Genomic DNA, 24,551 nt, shown 5'->3' with positions numbered 1-24,551 from the left:
CTCACTGTTATTTTCATATTAATACGAGTAGATCCGTAGCCGTTGGGTGTTCGACCGATATGTATTAAAAATAACTAACACGGATTTACTATAATCTACCATATCAATACCACCCATTTCGTAACTTGCCGGGTCCGTCTTGAAATCCGTCTCGCACGTTATCTGATAAGATAACGTATCGCGTATTAGATAAATGCCCTACGTTTGAATTTATAATAATCATAGTCAGTCGTGTTTCATACTTTGTGCGAATAGGATGATTTCTGTCAAACGATACGGGTGAGTCGTTATGATTAAGTGTAATATTGCGTGAGTAAGTTAAGATGTTTTTTTTATAATCCTGGTATTAAAATGACTGTTCAAGTGGCTAATTTAGTACCCAATCTTGCTTTTGTATACCAAAATCGGGGACGGGGTTTGAAAACTTGTAGTTTAGATAGTTACAGAATAAAATTCGACGGCCGGTTTGGCCTAGTGGGTAGACCCTGCCTACGAAGCTGATGGTCCCGGGTTCAAATCCTGGTAAGGGCATTTATTCGTATGATGAGCATGGATATTTGTTCCTGAGTAATGGGTGTTTTATATGTATTTAAGTATTTATATTATATATATCGTTGTCTAAGTACCCTCAACACGAGCCTTATGGAGCTTACTGTGGGACTTAGTCAATTTGTGTAATAATGTCGTATAATATTTATTATTATTTATTTATTTAAAATAAATAATAGTACTAGTTTAGTCATAGTTCTTTTTCGATCCCTTTTATACAATGTTATTGGTACCTAATCACTTAATCAGTTATTTCATTCATGCCCTATATGTGCCTGTTTACAGTACAGTTACATTAAAACGTATACATTTCTTCTCCTTAATCCATTGCAATAAAATGAAAAAAAAAAAACATGTTCATGAACTCGACTATATGCCTAAGACCCAAGTATAGATTTGAAATTTCTTCGAGATCTTTATCAAAAGGGCCTGGCGATCTAAAGACCCAGCAACTTTTGATTTGATATTATTATCTGGCTTTTTTATTTGTCATCCTAATGTAAACAGAAAAGTTCCCTAGAAAGCTTTTCCACTGCTAGACCTATCTATTTACTGTTTTTGGACATAATAATCTTGGCATGATCCCTAGGCATCTGACCTTCCAACCCAGAGGGTATACTAGGCCTTGTTGAGATTAATCCGGTTTCCTCACGATGTTTTCCTTCACCGAAAAGCGACTAGTATAATATCAAATGATATTTCGTACATATAAGTTCCCAAAAACTCATTAGTACGAGCAGGGGTTCGAACCCGCGACCTCCGGATTGTAAGTCGCACGCTCTTACAGCTAGGCTACCAGCGCTTACTCGGGTAATTGTAATTTATGGAACAATTAACTACAAGGTTAATGGAAAAAATATAAATAACCTCTAGAGACGTAACACACTCTACGTAGCATTAGCAAAGACAAAGTGTGGAAATGTCATCACTAATGCCAAATTTCTATAAAAAATTGACGTTTATATTGACATTCCCACACATTGTTCTCAGTTCTGTTAAAGTGCAAAGTTAACTTGGACGGTGTCTATCGCGATCAATCGCTAAACATCAAGAATAAAAGTAGTTGCTTACTTACATCTAATTTGAATTTAGATAACCGAAGTTTTCATACTCGTAGGTACTTCCAAGTTCCGAGTACGACCGCTTCAGACTTTGCCCGGCATGTTTTCTTTGACCCACTATCAATAAAGGTTAACTATGTATCGTCTATCACATCCTGATACGATATTGCTTTACTATACCTAATATGCGCGGTTAACTATACCTAATATACCTTATTTCAAGGGTATATATTCTATCAATGTCATATAAAAGTGTTGCTGTTATGTTGGTGAGTAATATAAAATTATAACCAATTCACCTTGAGAGGTTACTTTTTATGCATTTTTAATTGCATCGTAATGAGACTAACGTAAACGATGAATTGTTTTCTTTTGCACTTTGGAACTTTTGTTCGTAAGGTGATTGATTAATTAGTGTGCCAAACTGTGTTATGCATATATAAGTATTTTACATTTTTAGGGTTCCGTAGCCAAATGGCAAAAAACGGAACCCTTATAGATTCGTCATGTCCGTCTGTCTGTCCGATTCTGTCACAGCCACTTTTTTTCCGAAACTATAAGAGCTATACTGTTCAAACTTGGTAAGTAGATGTATTCCATGAACCGCATTATGATGATGTTTACACAAAAATAGAAAAAAAAACAATAAATTTTGGGGGTTCCCCATACTTAGAACTGAAACTCACAAAATCTTTTTTCATCAAAATCATACGTGTGGGGTATCTATGGATAGGTCTTCAAAAATGATATTTAGGTTCCTAATATCATTTTTTTCTAAACTGAATAGTTTGCGCGAGAGACACTTCCAAAGTGGTAAAATGTGTGTCCAAAGTGGTAAAATGTTGAACAAGATCTAGTAAGTAGATTTTTTTTTAATACGTCTTAAATGGTACGGAACCCTTCATGCGCGAGTCCGACTCGCACTTGGCCGCTTTTTTATAAAGCAATCACCAAAAATAGGGATTAGCCGAATACGTTTAATAATGCAAGCCTTTATTTTGGTTTGTATAGTGCAGTTATCTAATTATTACATAAACTGTACGCATTTATTACGATTGTTCTTTTAACATCTGTCGTGTCGTGTGTTATTATCGCACTTACTCGTTTAAGTAAGTAACGGAGACCCCGTTTCAACTTGGACAAAACAGCGTGAAGAGGAATTTATTTATTTATTGTTCGGAGAACCAACAGCTATAAATTGTACAATAGTTATATATTTTCAGCCAACGTCATAAGGGCTTTCGGAATACCGTATAAAGTTGGTTATTGTCCTTTGAGAAAATTTCAAGTAGTTTCTGTAATATGTTTTAACCTTTGGCTCAATGATTTTAGTCTAGAAAGTTCTTGTAGAAGTCAGCTCGAAGTTGAAAGCGAGGCCGGTTAAAAGCTAAGTTGTGTTTTTATGATTAAATAGACAGTTAGATCCGCCAGTTTTGTACTAAAATAACTTAAATAACAAATCCCAAATGATGACAGATGGTCAAATTAAACATTACTTGGTTCATCAAAATTTCAACCTAAATAACTATGTATGAATGACAAGCTGATTTACAGTTACATGCATGCATTATACATTTGTAAACTAGCTTTTGGCCGCGTCATTGTCCGCATATAGAAGTCGCTAAACCCCCACTCCCTCCACCTTAGTATTTTTGTACTAAAATTGTAACCCTCATTGCACCCACTTAGGGGATAAATTCTGGGATAATATAAACTCCCGATGTCCTTTTCTATGACATAAAATATCGAACGCTTGATCGGATATTCGAAATCCGATGAATCCGAAATACTTCCACATTTATAGCATTGGTAGGATTAGGTGTAGGTTGCTTAATTAGGTGACTAATTTGATTTTTTCTTCGTCATGTAGTTAATTCATATTATTGACATGTATATCAAATGCGTCATCGTCACGTTTTAGGTTTTTAGAGTGACAACATTCTCAAGTCGAACCAAATTCAAAATGATTACTTACTTAATGGCGCAGCGATCCAAAATGAGTTTTGTCCTCCGAAAGGAGTACACGCCAGTTGTCTCGATCCTGTGCCATTCCCGCCAGTTGTTGGCTTGGAGATCGTGCAAGTCCGCTTCAACAGCATCGCCCCAGCGATACCTGGGAAGTCCGATAGGCCTCCGCCCTACCGAGCGTCCCAGCTATGCCCTTTTAGCCCCGCGATCCTCCCCCATTCTCAAAACGTCGCCAAGTCAGCGGAGACGGTGAACTTTTGTCTCACCGATAATAATGGGTGCAGCCACAAGATCTTCAATCTCGACTTTTTTTCTTGTTAAGAGGACCGTTATAAATAATCTGCGGTCTGTTTCTACTGCTCATAGCACATACCTATGCAGGTAACTAGTTAAAATTGTCTGTCTCGAGTAAACTTTTTTATACCTGTTTGTTTTTTATAGTATATACCTTAGCATGTCAATGGCCATCTGTTTCAAGGGTATTTTCGATACACCTTAATACTTAGTTGTTTTAATGGTAATCATGTACCAGTTTATTCGACCGATAGTGTCATAGACTCGTGTGAAAGACGTAAAAACAAAATATGAGTTATCAATTTAATTCCAATTGATATACAGTGTTATTTGGTAGTAAAAATTTTCGCCTTTTAGTTTTTTATTGGGACGCAAGCTTTTGCCAAAATAATCAACAATGTTGGGGGTTTGCTCACAAAAAATTGCTGACACATTTTTCCGCATGTTCTATATTTACATGCGTGTAGAAATAGTGAGTGAATAGATAAATCGGTCCGAAGTCCGCCCGCCAAGGCGACGCTCAAGGCTCCTGATAATGATATAAGATTTCATGCGACCCGCTTGTTTGTGGCACTTGACGTGCTAATTGACTGATATGAGATACGGGATCTTATTACTTAAGGAATAAGGGAAATAGGACTAATAGGTAACAGAGACTCGGTACTGTCTGGTACTGACACACCGACCGTTTTTGTTGGTTAATGAACTGAGTTTATTATAATAAGTAAACGTAATTGTGAGCACTGTCGCTTGGTGCACCCGGCCCAAAATGTATTAAAATGATCTCTCTTACAGTCGTTCCTTCATATCTGATGATCGTAGCCAACTGGCGTCTTTCTGGATAGAAAACGATAACTTGCTTCCAAGGGCTTCCTTAAACCACCCTATGTCCAGCACTACGACTATGATCCACGTGATAAAGTATCAATACCAATGTTCTTTTTGGTTTTATCAGACTTTTTTTACTAACCACATATTTTGCCTTAGATCTAAAAATATAAAATAAACGTCACGCCTGAATAAAAAAATATGTAAGGTAATTTGACCCTATTTGTACTATTTATAGTTATACACTGCCTAAACACTGCAGTGCATCGGGCATGTTCGCCGAGGCTAGAACAGACGAGTTCTTTGCCATAAGACGAAAAAGAATTAGCTCACTGCTTGGGAGAGTGCGCGGAAGCAGCAACAGCATGCTAAGGGCGTTCTCCGATCGCCCCGACTGCCCGTTCACAAAACACAGGGTTGATGTGGTCATTGGGAGGGACAAATAGGGTAAGACTATATAATCGCTCCCAATGCCTACTAGGTTAAGTTTCCTGTAAGATATATAGTTCATAAGACTAACATAGATTTTTAAGAAGCTGAATTAATAACTAATTTCTATGGATTATGGTCCGAAATAAACGATTTTTATTTTATTTTTAAAGTTATCAGGATTATCTTCTGGACAGTCGTAGGGCATACGCGTACGTGTTTGTGTAAGAGGCGTAATAAATCGCTCATTGCTACAGTATCTGTAGAGATGTACAAGAGGATAAGGTCTGTTAATGGTCTATTAGTTTTATTACGTAAATGTCTCTGCTGATGTGACGCCTTTGCACTTTGCGCGAAGAATAAGCATCCTTATTGTCCGGTCTATGTTTTTTCTCGATAAAATTTATGAAGTGTACGGACGAAGTTAGATTTCTCAAGTGCTAGAACAAAATTGTTTACTAATTTCTAGAATTCTTTGAAATAGCAGCAGATCGGAACATGGCGATCGCAGTATTGAAAACAGACACGTTAGTGGTTGGTTCATTATACATTAGCTCTGAAACACAGTTATAAAAAAAATAATTGTAACCCTTTCTATTAACATGATTAGTAGATGGCACATGTTCGTGAAGTTAAATCGTATAAAAACGTGTTTTTGAATACTGATCCATTCGATATGAGATACACTGTAATAACGTAATGCCAAAAAAAGTTTATTCGTATCTAGTACCTTTGTAGCTCAAAAAGCTAACTAACTGTCCAAGCTACTATATAAGGTCTTGGTCTAATTAAAAATAAAACAATATCCGATTCACCATAAAAGCCTTCTATAAATAAATACTAATTCAGCAGAATATTAACAGCCCTTTTCAGTTTGTGACGTAGGTTCAAGAGTTGAGTGGGCGGCACTCTACGAGTAGTACAGCTTCCAAGAAGTTCTCAGCTTTTCAAATCGATTCCTAAGTACTATTATTTATTCTAGGGAGGTTGAATGAATTAAGCTTCCTCTTGTTAGGATAGATCTACTTATAAGTAAGTCTTTCTTGCAATTTCGCTTTTAAGTCTTAACAGAGTTAATTTCAGCTAATTCCTCATACCTACTTACTTACTTCATCATCATGATTTTTATAAATTATTGTGTGTTGATCCTTGCGTTATCATCGAAAATCATGCGATTCATTTAATCAGATCGCGTGATACGATGTAAGGAGCTTATAGGTCGGTAAATGTATTATGTCTGACTTACTTGAATAATTTCTCCTAGAACTTCTTATGTGTTCGTCATGGTCTCTCATCATCTGTACGTATATAACTTGCTTTAAATAGGTACATTGCATCTGTAGGGCTAAGATGGTCGGCTTTAAATACATTTCATCTGTAGGCAGTCTTATTTTACTTTAAATATCTATATAGGTATACAGCGCAATTCGCAATGTTCAGTACTTCGGCAATAATTAATGATTAAACGAACTTACCTTAAGTGAAGTTCTATGCAGAGTGGTGACACCTACCGGCGTAACTACATGTATAGTCTTCAGTTACTAATCTCGAGGACGAGGCGCGAAGTATAATTGTGTCTTATTCTGTCATTCTGACTTATGTATTGTAAGAATGGGATAAAAAAGACTAAGTTAAGGTAAATATCTAAAGGAACATACCTTACTAAAATTACCTTTAATACTTGTTAATCAAGTGACAGCTTTAATACACATCCATGGCGTATTATGCGTGTTTATTGCTATGCTACTGTCCACCTTGCCTTGCTTAAGTTTCCGCCATGTTTCTCAAACCGGCATTTTTGCGTGCTATGCCATTATGATGACATCTGCCCATTATAGTCTTATGTTATCGCCGTAAAAGGTAAATTGCAGGTGTAGACGCAATTTCTCGTTGAAGAGAACATGCGTTAACCTTATCTGTACTTACCGTTCTCGATGGTTTTTTTCATAGAGCCTTTAATATATTAACTATTCAATTTTGTGTCAATGGGTCCTTTCCCTTGACCAATGCTCTCCAGACCCTGAGCTTTGTGTATGGTTTATCTTCCTATAATGTTCTATGAACTTTTTGGGCCGTGTACTTTACTTCTCCATCCGTCAGCGCCCCTTAGGATCATGCACGATCATAATTAGCAGAAGTAGTCCTGATGCATAGGTTGTACATCTCGGTTCAACGTGACACGGCGAGCGTGATAGGTACTTTTGCTTAGCAGAAAAATAAATCCTCAGAGGTTGTTTTAGCCAGCACACACTTAAAAATATAAACTTTTTATATTGACTAGTTAGTCATAACAATGGCGCAGGTTAACATGTCAAAACTAAACGATAAGGATCTCGAGTCTACATCGCAACATCCGACCGTGTAATGGCGACACGATATTATCGAAAATAATTGTGATTGCAGTACACGCCATACTTTTATGGACGAAACTACGTTGTTTTGCGAACGCTGCATTATTTTGCAATATAGTTGACAGACAAGGTCAGAAATAATGGTGTGGACAATGTTGTCAAGCATGAATAATATAAATTTGTTGTAAATGGCGTAAAGAACGCACAGATGTTTACTATACTTTTGGTTACATTCATGTAAATATATTTATTATATTTGTCCCACAGGAAAAAATGGTTTGTGCTTTGGTCATTCTAATATGAACACCTGTAATAAGGGTAATAAGTGTATACTAGCCTAGCATATCTACCTAGACATAGCAAGGCATGCAGTCAGTAATCGTCCTTATTTATAAGAAGTAAGAACTTTTACTTGAGAAAGCCACAATTAATTATTAGTGTAATATTGACAATATGTCAATGATAAGTGATAACCTCGGAAAGCTACTAGACACCTGCTGAATGAAGTATGTATGATAACAGTACCTAATCAATAAAAAATAATGTTGTGTGAGTCAGTCCGGAAAATTGACGAAATATCGTTCGATATACACACGCAAAATAACATGAGCATGGTGGAACTCCTTTTGTAGCTTAAAATAAAAAAATGTAATATGAGTAATTAACCAGATACTCGTACCATTCAAAGTTGCCTGTGGGCACCTGAGCATATTAATACCCTAGCTCCAGGTACTCTAATTTTCCTAAAAATACAAACGAAAAATTCCCATAATGCCAGCAGGTGCCGTGGCTCCATAACTTAACTTTAACACCTGCTAAAGAATTTAATTAAATTCATAAGTATCATGACCAGTCTAGCCAAATGTAATTAGTTTTACTTATTCCCATCAAAAAACTGCAGACAGAATGTAACTAAATCACAGACTCGGAAAAACTACTGGTTGAAGTGTGAAGTTTTACAAGAGTTTGGGCAGCGTTTACGTTCTGGTGAAATTGCTCTGGCGTCCATTTGCGCAAATTAATAGTGATAATGAGGCCATTTGACCTTTCTGAATTACGCTTGCTGTCTACATGTTACAGCGTAAAACGCGCTTTGTGTTGTCGGACGGGACTAGGGTTTTACCTTGTTACGTTAAGCATTAAATATGATTAGTTATTCAGCTTTTACCAATATTCACGGCTCAAAGCTGTATGATAATTCCACAATTGTGATGGATTATGACCAATAAGGCTCAGAACGAAATAGCTGATTGAGTTACTAACACATAAGATACAGTAAACATATTTACAGGCTGATGTGATTCATAAGTCGTGATCAGAAATATGTTTTTCCTTATCAGTATACGTATAGTATAAACACTTGTATGTCAAAATATTCAACTCGACGGGCTCTACACACTTGCCAGTATACTGTTCTTTCTTACTTGCCGTTCTTTCTTAGGTCGAGCCACTACTCCACCTAAAATTATAACCAAATCTCTCGTGGGGGCCACTCTTATGGCAAGCATCATAATCATTTATGGCAAACTAACTATACATGATTCACTACAACGACAAATCACCCGTATATGTATAAAGATAAGATACTCGATTTATCTGTAATTAGCTGAGAGCATTTTGCAAAATTTGAATTGTTAATTACGGCATCTCAACGCTAAAATGAGGCGCTATACGAAATTGCATTTCCATTTGCGACAACTTTTTTGACCGTGACTTATGCAACTTGGATCTAAGCCAGATGCAAAAATTCTCATTGGACTCCCGATGAGATTAGTGAAATGGCTAAACCAAATCATCATAACTTACTTCATTAACAATTTCACTGTGGCAATTTGTTATAACGCAGTTAAACATACTGCGTCGGGCCAAAACGACCCGTTGCCGCAGCAACGTGTGAATAAGTATTATGATAGACTCTTGATCGGCGCTTTAAAGGAAATGAGAATGGTGATTCTTGTTCATTTTGCCACTTCTACTCTTGTTCAAACTCAAGGGTAGTAGCAGAACTTTACATTTAGCACCCGACGCTATTTTCTTTCGTGTAGGCGGGTATTCTGCAGATATTGGACTCAAAATTTAAACGCATGTTCAATTTATGGTAATTCTGTCTCATGGTTTCAATGTAATATAAACATTAATGACGTTAGTCGCCATCATAAGTGTCTTTGTCGTTATATAATAATCTGAAACCTGCAATATACCAAGCCTTATTGTCCAATGTGGCACCATACAGGGCAAGCTTTTATTGATATGACAAAGCGAGTTGGCAACGTTCCCGCAAGCTGCATATGCATGCGAACATCTATGGCGAACATGAAAAAAAGTTCCTGTATACACATAAGCGCATAACGAAGCTTAGGGCTGCCAGAAGCCAACAAAGATGTATTGTGTAAATATTTCAGTTTCTCTTTCATTGTCCTGATTAGGTAATTATTTTATGGATCTTGATAAGAAAAGCCTACATTAAGATCAGGCTAGGTTTCATGAAAGTCTTCTTATTTCTAACTTATGAACTTTGTTGTTGCTTACAAATGTTGTAGCATCAGGTTATAACAATTACGCCAGTCACGCCCACCTGGGCTTCCTTAGCAATCGATTCTTTGGTTTTTCACCTCTTCTATGTGTGATGAAGACAAACTCTTTGATTGTGCCCTCATATTGAGGATGGTGGTTATCGGTTCATCTATCATGGCGCCCTTCACAAAATAAAGTCTAGTCTAGACTAGCATTGTTGCCAACTATTCACTTTTCCAGGATCATGGTAGCATCACAGATCATAGATCTCATCATATGATTTACATCCATGCGACACGTGAATCAAAAATATGGTATAGTCTTATGCTCACATGCTTTCCAATGCAAATGATACAGTTATACGGCCGTCGATAAAAAAAAAAAACATACGTCCAGATTTTTAGCCCTGCAGCCTATCCGTTCACAACCCATTATCTACCCTACTGCGCTACTATAACCTGAACCTCAACAACTACTCCCAATCTTAGAGCTCACTTACACTGGTCATGTACACACGCACTGACAATGTAATTGTAAACCTTATTGCACATTGATAAGATCTACAAATGATCAGGGCGTTAGTCTTTGTGTACAGTACGCTTGCGCGATGCGCTTTGTGGGTCACGGCCGCGGCAGGATGCATCCGGACTCCCCGCTATGACACTGACCTATCTCGGCGGGCGCGCTGGACATATAAATACATAACTATATTTAACCTTTTCGGCGCCAACGACGGATATATCCGAACCGCAGGTCCAACGCCATTGACGGATTAATCCGTCACAGACCACAGAGCAACCTAGACCTACGTGCATATGCATAAACTTCAATTTCAGTTTTGACACTTCGGTGACGTGGCGTCTGAGTGACCGCTTTTGCGTTTGACACGGCGTCGTAAAGGTTAAAATACTTGTACCCTACTGTAGTGTATTGGCGTCTCGAGCGCTTACGTCATAGTGACGTAACTGACAGTTAAGAGCCAGTTGATGTCAGACTGTGAGCAGAGTAGTCGTGTCACGTGATGTTTGTGTTGGCGAGCCGTTGGAAATACATTACATCGTATGATTTCTTATGCTAAATACAGAACATTACCTTATGCTACTTGGCTAGCACTCGTAGGTGTATATTTTGATTTTATGGGTATCATTCAGATTAGGTGGGACTATCATCTGATTGACATGAATTAGTCGGTTTTAATCGGTCGGTAAAGTGGTGATGGGTGATTCCATCCCATCTTAGTAGGTAACCTAATCAAGTAATCATCCAACCTAAATATATTTAGAATTGCGAGTTAATTGTTTTAGGTTACATTTTTTTAGATATTAAGGTTTATAGCTCCAAGTAATATGAAATTAACCATTTCTAATAGGCACAGATAAATAGGCTTCAGTCAACTGTTATTTCTTTTTATGACGTTAACGGATTAAGTTGCGTAATAATCTTGTAAATATTACTTTAGAATTGCTTTAATGACATTTATTTTTTCCTATAATACAAAAACATACAAACAAATACAAAATACATTAGTTTATTATAAATATATAAAACAGGTTCGTTGGATTCATCGGTATTTCTCGAATTGTTGTCGTATTTATTAAGTTAACATACAAGTAGAAATCAATGATGCACACTAAAAGGGTCATCTTTTACAAACATCTTGCCTGACCGTACATTTTTACCCTGCAAGGTGCACTCGACAAAACAAAGTATTCGACTTAATCAGGCGACCTTTAAATTCGCGGCGAACCCAAGGAAGCCTCGGTTTCCGGCTCCGCGGCCTCGGCGTGGCAATGACCTCGTGCGAATCGCGGCCAATTGTACATTCTGTTTATCTCATCGAATATCTGCAAAATCCACGCGAACGCTTAACGCATTCACTGCCATCGTTTTCGTAGCGCTGCGCTTGTAGCCTATCCCAGCGTTTTCCCGCTTTGTAGAGGAAAACGACTACGAAGTGATGGTAAGTGCCGATGCGGTCTAGGATGGAGCATGCTATTGCTTATCGTGATTTGAAAAGATCTAAGCTATGGTACTTAGGCTGGGAATAGATTTGCAGGAGATCTAAATAGATTCAGCGGTTTAAGTGTGAAGGGGTAACAGACAGACTATGTTAATTTAGTATTTGTAATATTGGTAGAGATTTAGGTTGAAATCAGCTACACCTGTAAGCAATGAAAACGGGTAACGTGGTGTAAATGTACCCATACAAACTGACCCGTTCGTTTGAGTGTACTTAGGAATTAAAAGTTGTCGGCCATTGCGTGCGTGATTTAGAATGTTGGAAAACTAAAAGTTGTTAGCGATTTGTTGGGTTTTTTGTTCAAGGATTTACGGGCACATTACTATTTTAGTAGTAGTAAAACACTTTATTGTTCAAAAAAGAAACATAAAACAGGAAAAACCACACATAATTAGTACAAAGGCGAACTTATCTGTTCTTAAACGTTCTTACTATTTTATAGCTTATTTATTATCCTGAAACTAACACTAGTTCTAGTAATACTAGGAGCATATATAGACAGAAATACTCAAATCACTTTATTTATGTTTTTAAGATCGTATGTAAAATACTAACCTAATAGCTATTATAGATAGTGCCATTCACGATGACGCACAGATTTTTTAAAACTAAACTTGAATAGTATGACAATAAATGAAATTGTGCATGATCATTTCTGCAGAACAGGTTCCATAACGTAGAAAAATGACGTTCATTTGAGTTGGAAATAGCTTTAAAATTACCCGTATGCCTTGATCCCTTTCATTGAAATGCTGTTTTTCCGCAACTGCGATTAGGCCCTTCTATGGCACTAGATTGGCGGAAGGTTTTTTCAATTTACTTAATGATTCGGATAGCCTTCAGATTCCCCTAGGAAGCAACGATAGGAATGCGACATTGGGTAGATACTTCATAGCTATTTGTCAATCATGTAGTAACCTGTGAAAATTGTAATTGAATTCTCAAATTTTAAGAAAATTTATAAATGGTTGGATCAATTGGACAAAAAAATGGGTGGACAACATTCGTAAGATTGTGGGTCACTTCTGGATGAGCTGAGGACCGGGACAAGGGAGTACTAAAAGAGAGGCATGGTCTCAGCAGTGGGCGATAAAGGGCTGATATGATTATGATGATTAAGATATCAATATCAATGACTATTCTAATATCATATTTAAAGTTAAATAAGTACTATTTGGAACCTTCCAATCCAACCCAAAAATAAACTTATTCTTATTGGCATTCGATTTTGTCGAACAAGTGGATATGTTGTGAATTATAGGTAGAAGCTTTAAAGCGGCTTGTTGACACTCTTACTAGATTTAAAGATTATTACTGCTGCGGTTATTATCACTTGATGGTCTCTTCGGAAGATCAGCACGGAAAGTTGCCGGCAACATGCTGAGATGAGGCTGTTTCGTGGAATTTTCTTTCTTGTACGTCTTTCTTATTAGTATTTTGTTTCGTTTGTGTTTATGTTTTGGCGCCTTCACTAAATAGTTGTTAATGTTTGTTCCAGGCCGGAGTCATGGTGGGTCTCCGCGGCGCTGAAGGCGATCCGAGCGGTCGCGCTCGTGTTCGACGTGCTCACGTTCCCCGTGCACCTCGCGCTGCAGCGGCCGTGGCGCAAGAGGGCGCTGTCCCGCCGGATCAAGGTAAACATTTTACTGAATAAAAGAACCCAAGACCTAGAAAAATACCGTGCGGATGAGCAAACTTACACCTAAAAACGGATGAAAAATGATTGAAGAATCATAGTACCAGACAGACATGATCTCCGCGGCGCGAAAGGCGACAACAAAGCACGGATACATCAGTGTTTTTACAAAAGACATATTTTTTTTCTAGAATGTGATCCCACTCTGATATCGTAGAATCAGAAAAAAAAACATCTCTGAATACACATTATTGTAAAGAAAAGAGACACTTTAAAACCAATCGTATGAACTATGTGCATCAACAATACACTGAGTACCGGGAACCCGCTCGCCGGGTTCTTTGTTCGTAGTCGCTTTCCTCTACAAAGCGGGAAAACGCTGGGATCGTCTACGAGCGTAGCGCTACAAAAACGTTAGTAGCGAATGTGTTCACTTGCGGAGAGATTTCACTATTGCACGAAATTCGTTTTGCGAAAGAATGAAGATAACAATTAGATATAATGACGACGAAAAAATGTTCAAATGTTGATTTTTACAATTCGCACTACACTAGGTACTGTTATAAAGGTATTCCGAATTCTCCACGAGGGTTAATTACTCTCAAAGGTAATTAGACACACACACAGTCCTTGATAATATTGTGTTGCTCTACTGAAAGCCGAACTGTCTAGACTAGGATTTAGCCCGCATCGCACACAATACTAATCTAATCTCCAATCCGCGCCTACTTTGTATATAAATCTATCCGTCATACCATATTTATCAAGTAGATTAAGCAGTATTATTTTGATTAAGCGGAAGCATAGAAAGTTCTTCCATTGTTAGCAGCCTTTTTCAAAAATAATACGTCAGTGATCAATTTTATCAATCCAAATGTCTGTTTACATTCTTTTTCTGTTTTCAACATTACTTTACTCGTTTGCTCATTTGCTGGCTATTCAATATACATATTATTTAAGACTGTATCTTCTTCGCATAGTTTTTTTTTTTGTTGAAACATGATTTCTATAAATATTACACCAACCATCAGCGTCGTTGCTGAGTGGCGTTCCCTTATTCGGACACCAACAATTTCACACATTGAATTGTTCTTTCAAGTAAAAATAAAACTATTTCATTTAAAATAAACTTCCCCTACACCAAGATAAACGGCATGATTCGCACTGTTCATTTCAATCAGATGACCAATTAAAACTGTCACTTAACCGTATCAGCATTAATTAAGCGTGCTCAAGCGTAAACCGCGATACGAAACCACCCACGTCCGATACTAAACCACATGTCCAGTATTTTCCACCACTCTAGCAAACTAGGTTATCTAAGCTTGGAAACTATCCACTCACAACATTAAGAATGTACGAGTGCCTTTACTGAATTGAGACTGTTGAGAGCCTTTCAATAATATTGCATTCCATTTTCTAACAGAAAATGTAATCCCTTTTGCATTCGTGGTACTATTTCAGTATCCTGTAGCTTGTACTTTTGCATCTGTGGGTGTACACGTGGCGCAGTTGTCCTGCATTTTGCCCTTTGACCTTTTCAGTAATTCCGATTACGGATTCAGGGCAGTTCTCGATGCATTACAAATATATTGATGTAGGGATCGCGCCATGACATTTTTTGCGGTCACATAGTAAATAGAAAAGGATGAGAAAAATTGTCGTGTGACAAGGAGTTGCAACGCTAGATCGTTCGGGCTAATCTTTTGGTTTGAACTTCGAATCACTAAATCACTATATTATTAGTAGTAAACATTATTGCATTAAATAATATAGCTACATGATTTACAAGTCACCATATACGTACAACTTGTACAAAGGTGAAATTCTCACCCTGCAGCGAAACTTTGAGCGAGTTAGAAATACTGAGATGTGGAACACATCTCTTAAGACTTTAATACATATACATATAGAATAGACTGATCGCTGCATTGAAAATCGGCCGATCATGTGTATAAGACATTGAGTGTTCTCATAAACTGTTGGCACACTCATGATATGAATGATTTATATTTACCTTGCAGGCCCGCATAATCCAAAGCAGCAACGACAGCGTGACCGTCCGCTCCGTCGCTGAGCCCACCGAGCTCCACCTCCGCATGGTGCGCGACAATGTGCTCACCATGGAGGGCATGCTGCGCGCCGCCGCGGCTCGCTGGGCTGACAAACCTGCACTGGGAACAAGGACCGTGTTAGGTGAAGAAGATGAACCGCAGCCTAACGGACGGGTCTTCAAGAAGGTGAGTCATTAGCCATGGAGTGCGCTCCGTGCCGCGGCTCGCTGGACCGACACAACAGCGATAGGGACCAGCAGGTCTATTATGGATGGCTTTATCCAAGTGTTTAACGCTACGCTATTTCCTTCCAATCATTCTTATAAAAGGACTATATTAACACTAATCACAGAATTGGCTGAGTTTTAAAGTGTCACACTCATTAATGATCACATTAAAATCGTCTCCTGATTTCCAACCCTCTCAGTGCTCAGTCTCTTTACACTAAACCAATCAATCAGTGCTATTCACACGGGATTAGCGTATAGTACTCGACAAAGCGGATTGCGAGATGCGAAGCCCTGCAAGAGACTCTAGGGGAGAATTCCCACGCTCCGACGGATCGATCAGTACTAATACGTGTTTACGTATACTCATAGAGAAGAGTTGTAATCACATTGTAGTCGTATTGTCTTCGGTATTGTCCGCTGAATCTTCTACAAACCGAGTTAAGAAATGTGCGACTTCGTCGATGTAATAGACCTTTAACATTGCTATGGCATATTCTCTCACATGTTACCCAATGAATAAGACAAAATACGATTCAATCTCTTGAGCAATCAGGACAGAAGAAGATTTCTAACGACAACGGTCTGACCTTGTAGCTTTATTTACTTTTCCAGTTCAAGATGGGCACATACACATGGCGCTCGTACAGCGACGTGGAGGCCGAGGCGAGCCTGTTCGCGGCCGGGCTGCGCGAGCTGGGCTGCGCGCCGCGCCGCAACGTCGTCATGTTCGCCGAGACCCGCGCCGAGTGGATGCTCGCTGCCCACGGCTGCTTCAAGCAGAGCATTCCCGGTACGTACCTCTTGTCACGACAATATTTTAGAAGGCTGTTCCAGAGGTTAAGACTGACACTGATAAGCTATGTTTAAGACATGACATATTCCCCAGATTATAAATAACTCCTTAGATGCCCAAAAGCACACCGCTCCTAGAGCCCCATCTTCAGTAGTAAATTCTGATATTTATAAGGTTTTCATATGCACAAAGCATACTCTCGACAAGCTTGTTCGTGAGACTCTGTCTTATTTAGGTAGCCATCGCCTCATTTATAGCGATATATACCAAATTATCAATATTGTTACGTATTGTGTCGCCTAAATATCTTCATCGCATCGTGTTTTTCATTACTTTTAAGATACTCGTAAATAAGAATATTCTGACTAAGTTTACGTCTATAATCCAACGACAAATACATGCTTATAATAACTTCTCTCGACAGTTGTGACCATCTACGCGACCCTCGGCGACGACGCCATCGCTCACGGCATCAACGAGACGGAAGTCTCCACCGTCATCACAACGCACGAATTGCTGCCCAAGTTCAAGAAAATTCTGGCTAAAACACCTCTGGTTGATACCATCATTTATATGGAAGATCAACTGAAATCTACGGATACGAAGGGATACAAGGAGGGAATTAGGATTGTTGCGTACAAGGATGTGCTTGAGAAAGGAAAATTCTCCAAAATTGGTAAGTATCTTTTTATATCCACTTACACTTCAAATGAGAGATAGCAGTGTCCGCCATCATCATCACACACGTACTGTTTCCACCACACAAGTTCAAGAAACTTCGGGCTAAAACACCCCTGGTTGACACCATTCTACATGGAAGACCAGCTAATAAAGTCAACTGATACTAAGGGATATAAAAAAGGCATTAGGATTGTGGGCTATAAGGATGTTCTGGGGAATGGCAAATTCTCCAAGATAGGTGAGTTTTTCTTCTCTTTGCCTACAATTTGAATAGAAATAGAGTAAAAAAACGTTTATTGCAAAACCACATTTGGCGTGAAACTGCAAGAAAATCCTTGGCAAAACACCCCTGGTACCATTATCTACACGGAAGACCAGTGAAGTCGACTGATGCTAAGGAATACATGGTAGGAATCAGGATTATGGGCTACAAAGACGTGTCGGAGAACGGAAATTTCTTTAAAAGATAAGGGGTTTTTACTGTGTTCAGTTTACACTGTTCATTTCAAATTGCAACGAATCGTCTACCACGGATATTACATACCTATGTTGATGAAACCGACGCTAAATTTTGGTGGTTTCAGAACTGGTCATAGTAATCATTACACAAATTGTCGATCCCATCCTCGAGAATACCTACAAATACTATTCTTGGCCTCGCTGGACTCAACCCCAGTGTTCGTGCTGTGTATTAGTCTGTGGCCTCGTGTTGGTCTTTTCATTAATAGAACTTGAATGTTGTCGCCAGAGTCGGTCCCGCCGTCGGCGGCGGACACGGCCATCGTGATGTACACGTCGGGCTCCACCGGCGTGCCCAAGGGCGTCATCCTGTCGCACCGCAACATGCTGTCCACTCTCAAGGCCTTTGTTGATGCCGTGCCCATTTATGACAGGTATTGGCTTGCTTTCCGAATCGATTAGGTACAAACTCATATAATCATATAGTCCGTTGTTGGACAGATTGTATGAAAATATCATACAAATAAATTCTTGAACATTGTTTACCCAACTTAACAAACTACATCAATCTAAAAATCAGTCTGTAAGTCGAAATGAACAAAATACAAGAGAACAGATCACTAGCTTATTTACGAGCCACTGACCCGTATATTTGTTTGTGGATAATAAGGACGACATTGAAAATGGTTATTTCTTTCTAAAAGTATATTTTTTGACAACTGACCGAAGCGTCAGCGAAAGTGTCTGTTTTAACTCGGACATTTTGCTTTCGTATGTCCGAATGTTCTCTTCTGCACGTCGCAATTATTAACCGATTGTCGTAAAATTTTGTGACCAGATTTTATGATTAAATAGATTCTTTATAGAACCAGTTTTTTTATTTGGTTTAAATGCGAAAGTTTACATAAATGACTTAAGCGCCAATAGCGTCTACAGCGCTTAAGACCATTGTGAGTTCACTGTGAAAACGACTCTACGAACTAAGTATTTTTTAACTTTACATTTTCTAAGCTTAACGCGGGGTCTGCAGCTCACAGAACCTAACGGGTGCAGTTTGTTTTTAATATTTTCTATCAATAAGTGTATTGTTTTTATAGCGACGTGCTGATGGGTTTCCTGCCGCTGGCGCACGTGTTCGAGCTGCTGGCCGAGAGCCTGTGCATCATCGCCGGTGAGTTGTTACCTTACCATATGTTTAGCAGCTGTTGTACTGTATGTCAACGATGTTTCAAGTCAGTCATGCCGTTACCTAGCCTAGCCCACGTAGCCTAGCGGTAAGAGTGTGCGACTTTTAATCCGGAGGTTGCGGGTTCAAATCCCGGCTCGTACTAATGAATCTTTCGGAACCAGTCGCCTTTCAGTAAAGGAAAATATTATGAGGAAGCCGAACCAATCCCAAAAGGCCCAGTTTCCTGAGTTGGAAGGTCAGATGGCGATCGCTTACGTAAAAACTAGTACCTATACACATTTTTTGGATTAGTTGCCAAGCAGACTTCAGGCTCCCAAAGCAGTGGCAAAAAGCCGGGACAACGCAAGGAAGATGATAATGAATTATATTTCGTGTCATCCACGATGACGCGCAGATTTCTCAAATCTAACCTTTTCTAACATGACAATACGAGTCAGGGCACGCGTCTTCGTGAATGACACGATCTTGTATGACGTTAGTTAATAGTTAGTTATTTCCAGGCGTCCCGATCGGTTACTCGACCCCGCTGACCATGCTGGACTCGTCCAGCAAAATCATGAAGGGCACGAAGGGCGACGCCACCGTGCTGCGCCCCACCTGCATGACCACGGTTCCTGTAAGTACTCGACCCCGCTGACCATGCTGGCCTCTCCAGCAAGGTCATGAAGGGCACGAAGGGCGACGCCACCGTGCTGCGCCCCACCTGCATGACCACGGTTCCTGTAAGTACTCGACCCCGCTGACCATGCTGGCCTCTCCAGCAAGGTCATGAAGGGCACGAAGGGCGACGCCACCGTGCTGCGCCCCACCTGCATGACCACGGTTCCTGTAAGTACTCGACCCCGATGACCATGCTGGCCTCTCCAGCAAGGTCATGAAGGGCACGAAGGGCGACGCCACCGTGCTGCGCCCCACCTGCATGACCACGGTTCCTGTAAGTACTCGACCCCGCTGACCATGCTGGCCTCTCCAGCAAGGTCATGAAGGGCACGAAGGGCGACGCCACCGTGCTGCGCCCCACCTGCATGACCACGGTTCCTGTAAGTACTCGACCCCGATGACCATGCTGGCCTCTCCAGCAAGGTCATGAAGGGCACGAAGGGCGACGCCACCGTGCTGCGCCCCACCTGCATGACCACGTTGCCTGTAAGTACTCGACCCCGCTGACCATGCTGGCCTCTCCAGCAAGGTCATGAAGGGCACGAAGGGCGACGCCACCGTGCTGCGCCCCACCTGCATGACCACGTTGCCTGTAAGTACTCGACCCCGCTGACCATGCTGGACTCTCCAGCAAGGTCATGAAGGGCACGAAGGGCGACGCCACCGTGCTGCGCCCCACCTGCATGACCACGTTGCCTGTAAGTACTCGACCCCGATGACCATGCTGGCCTCTCCAGCAAGGTCATGAAGGGCACGAAGGGCGACGCCACCGTGCTGCGCCCCACCTGCATGACCACGTTGCCTGTAAGTACTCGACCCCGATGACCATGCTGGCCTCTCCAGCAAGGTCATGAAGGGCACGAAGGGCGACGCCACCGTGCTGCGCCCCACCTGCATGACCACGGTTCCTGTAAGTACTCGACCCCGCTGACCATGCTGGCCTCTCCAGCAAGGTCATGAAGGGCACGAAGGGCGACGCCACCGTGCTGCGCCCCACCTGCATGACCACGGTTCCTGTAAGTACTCGACCCCGATGACCATGCTGGCCTCTCCAGCAAGGTCATGAAGGGCACGAAGGGCGACGCCACCGTGCTGCGCCCCACCTGCATGACCACGGTTCCTGTAAGTACTCGACCCCGCTGACCATGCTGGCCTCTCCAGCAAGGTCATGAAGGGCACGAAGGGCGACGCCACCGTGCTGCGCCCCACCTGCATGACCACGGTTCCTGTAAGTACTCGACCCCGATGACCATGCTGGCCTCTCCAGCAAGGTCATGAAGGGCACGAAGGGCGACGCCACCGTGCTGCGCCCCACCTGCATGACCACGTTGCCTGTAAGTACTCGACCCCGCTGACCATGCTGGCCTCTCCAGCAAGGTCATGAAGGGCACGAAGGGCGACGCCACCGTGCTGCGCCCCACCTGCATGACCACGTTGCCTGTAAGTACTCGACCCCGCTGACCATGCTGGACTCTCCAGCAAGGTCATGAAGGGCACGAAGGGCGACGCCTCTTTTACTTTTGTGTAAAGTTTACGCCTTTGCGTTCCAAGCTGTCACGTGGTCTTGATTACGATACGATCTGATAAATAAAGAAACTGCAGTCAAACTGCTCTGCCACGAAGTGCTGGAACAATATACCTCCACATATAAGGAACTCGCCATCAATCGGTTCATTTAAAATATTTAAATGTAAATTTAAAAAACACATTATGAACTTATAAAAAATATAAATATTGGGTATACTCCTGTACCATCCCTACTAGAACTGACGTCTTCCATATAATTTATTTCATCTTGTATGACGGATTATTTATTTGTTATTGTATTTTATAATTGAATAATAATTACAGCCATATATTAGGATTTAATTACTATTCAATTAAAAACTACACTACTTTAACAAAATTTACTTGAAACGTTTGCACTTATATAAAATTTGTACTTTAGCGTGTAGTGGCGCTCTCTCAGAAAGGTTTCAAGGGAAGACCAGCGTCGAGATTCATAGGTGGTATCTTGACATTAAGTTGAGTGGAGACCTTTTCAGTGACACTTAATAATAAATTGGTTCTGTAGTCTTATGTAATACATAAATTTAAGCGTTTTCTGAATAAATTTCTTCTATTCTATTCAAACTGTCAATCATAGGTGTAGATCAAAAGCGGTATTATTTAATTTCTAAACAGCGGGCCTACTGCGAGCACCTAAGTTTGCCGCTTGGGGACATCTTTCTCTTTTACTCCTATAAAGGCGAAATTAGAGTGACAGAGAACGATGCCCACAATGTACGAACTTCGGTATTCTCAGAGAAGCCCCAATAAGATTGCCAACAAACATGACAGTTTGACAACTTTTTTTTGTGATTTTGCAAGGCTGTTCATTTAGCCTGGTTTCACAAGTTGACTGGTTTGAGGTTGTTTTGAATGATTCGCGGTTAGTTTCACTAGACTTAAATCGACCCCGTACAACATGCAGTTACCCGTGAACAAGATGCACGTAACTGCGTCGAAATATCGGGACCTAAATATAAAAGGTAATTACGGTTCAAATCCCGGTCGATTTAAGTTTCACAACTTACGAGTGAATTCCTCTCACGTGGTGAATATGTTGCAGTTGATCATGGACCGCATCAGCAAAGGCATCACGGACAAGGTGACCCGCTCCGGCCCCATGGCGGCGGCCGCCTTCAAGTGGGCCTACAGCTACAAGCTCACGTGGATGCGGCGCGGGTACGACACGCCGCTGCTTAACAAACTGGTACATATAAACAATACTACCTTCATCCATATGCATGACCCTTTGTACCATGTTTTAGCAAATAAAAATCTGATTCTGATTCTATTATGTCGGCCGGCAGACGTCCATAGGCAACACATACTAGGGTGCCCCTTATTTCGTCGAAGTTATTTTTTTTCTACGGGGCACCCGCTTAATGTAGTCTCTGCCACTAAAACACCAATGTAATTTTATTTCAAAATTTTTAAATACGTTTTACAGTACATATGGGGCTACTTTATAGCACTAGTGCGAGAAGTAGCATATTACGTTACTGTGTCGAACATTTAAAGGGCCATATGTACTGTAAAACGTTGTACGATACATGTGCGAATAGGAAATTCGAAACGAGTGGCGATAAATTAAAACACGACCGAAGGGAGTGTTTTAAATCGACACGAGTAATGTACTATTATGGGTCGCTACCGCATTTTCAAAATTTGGACCCTCCATACAAAAGGTATCTTTTTTTTAGATTTTTCATTGTGAGACGATGAGTCAGGGTGTAATAATGTGCAATTGAACATAAAATAATGTTACTGTTTTTTTTTAATATAATTTTTAGAGGTGCGTCCATACTTTCCTGCCATATAAACACATTAAAAAAATCTAATTTCCGACTGTAATGGTTGAATTAAGACAATGTATACCAAACTGTTATTGGGTACTTTTCATGTATGGGCTCGCAACTCAACTATAATATTCATTTCGAAACTATGTAGTCAACTATAATGAAATTGAACAATCACAGCTTGCTGCGGTCAAGAGAACGAAACAAAAGGATAGCTCAAATTAATTAATTATTTTAGGTTGCATAGGAGAAACAGTTGCTTCATAAGTCATAAACGCACATGTGACACCCTTAATATAGCAACATCCATAGACTACGAAAACCGCTTAGCGTTGCTTGTAGTAGTCGTAGCGTAGCTCCATAGGCTACGGTGGCCAAAATCAAGAAAAAAAACTGTCTAAAATTGAATTTAGCGCAGAGCAAGTACCAGGGCCTCATGAGTTACGAGAAGGTGTCGTTGCCCACCCCGCCGGGTCCCGGCGGCCGGGGCGCGCACGAGTAGGAAGGTATCGCGGCTGCTCGCGTATCTTAAATAGCTGTATACTTTAGTTTGTTAACCTATATGATTCTATTAGTTTAAAGTATTATATTTGTTGACTCGTAGAAAAAGTATTGTATACAATCTCGTACCTTACTTAGGCAAATCAGCAAGCTTCGTTGCCTAATACCGGTACTCGACTGAATAGCTCTCTATTATATCACAAATCATAATTGTATAAAATACTAACAAAAAATTGCAACGTTATTTAATTATCTTGAATCGTCGTTCTTGAAATCCGTAGAAAAAAAATACGTTTTCTATGGAGGGTCTAAATTATTCGAGTGCCGTATCCTCCCTAAAATTGAAAAAAAAAAATCCTTGCTTTTTTTAGTGGCTGAGACTACATTAAGCGGGTGTCTCGTAGAAAATATAACTTCGACGAAATAAAGCGTCGCATAACACATACTCCTTCGAGTTTCATTCGCTTCGCATTTGCACGCCACGGCTATCGTGCACGGCGCGTTAGCGTGAATCTTGTGGGAATACACGAAGGTTGACATTAGGTTGTAGCCGCGTGCCTTGCGTGACTCGCGGTCAAAGGATTAAATTCTCGCGAACGTCGTTCTAATCTTTTACGTTTGATTGCAGATGTTCTCGAAAGTGTCGGCTCTGCTCGGCGGGCGCATGCGCCTGATGATCTCCGGCGGCGCGCCGCTGTCCCCCGACACGCACGCGCAGGTGCGCGTGTGCCTGTGCTGCGACGTGGTGACCGGCTACGGCCTCACCGAGACCACCTCCTGCGCCACCGTGGCCGACGCCCACGACCGGTACTGTTCATTATACTATCTGCGCGTGTGCCTGTGCTGCGACGTGGTGACCTGCTACGGCCTCACCGAGACCACCTCCTGCGCCACCGTGGCCGACGCCCACGACCGGTACTGTTCATTATACTATCTGCGCGTGTGCCTGTGCTGCGACGTGGTGACCGGCTACGGCCTCACCGAGACCAC

General features: G+C 40.8%; 1 protein-coding gene across 5 annotated transcripts in view; it reads left to right on the top strand.

Moving 5' to 3' along the window:
• LOC133518167 (long-chain-fatty-acid--CoA ligase 4) overlaps positions 1 to 24,551 on the top strand; it is a 98,548-nt gene that overhangs the window by 54,608 nt on the left and 19,389 nt on the right. For 4 of the 5 annotated variants that reach the window (XM_061851773.1, XM_061851771.1, XM_061851770.1 and 1 more), the window contains exons 3-11: positions 13,513 to 13,648; positions 15,675 to 15,890; positions 16,547 to 16,724; positions 17,152 to 17,403; positions 18,157 to 18,301; positions 18,965 to 19,038; positions 19,557 to 19,672; positions 22,328 to 22,471; positions 24,190 to 24,368. In XM_061851773.1, the coding sequence (XP_061707757.1) occupies positions 13,513 to 13,648; positions 15,675 to 15,890; positions 16,547 to 16,724; positions 17,152 to 17,403; positions 18,157 to 18,301; positions 18,965 to 19,038; positions 19,557 to 19,672; positions 22,328 to 22,471; positions 24,190 to 24,368 (1,440 nt within the window). Of the gene's footprint in view, positions 1 to 192; positions 280 to 13,512; positions 13,649 to 15,674; positions 15,891 to 16,546; positions 16,725 to 17,151; positions 17,404 to 18,156; positions 18,302 to 18,964; positions 19,039 to 19,556; positions 19,673 to 22,327; positions 22,472 to 24,189; positions 24,369 to 24,551 lie in introns of those variants that run through there. The other variant, XM_061851772.1, reaches the window with a different exon arrangement.

Source organism: Cydia pomonella, chromosome 5 (assembly GCF_033807575.1).
Source record: "Cydia pomonella isolate Wapato2018A chromosome 5, ilCydPomo1, whole genome shotgun sequence".
NCBI lineage: Eukaryota > Metazoa > Arthropoda > Insecta > Lepidoptera > Tortricidae > Cydia > Cydia pomonella.
Note: the sequence above shows the minus strand (reverse complement) of the source record. Positions and strands in the feature narration are given on the sequence as shown.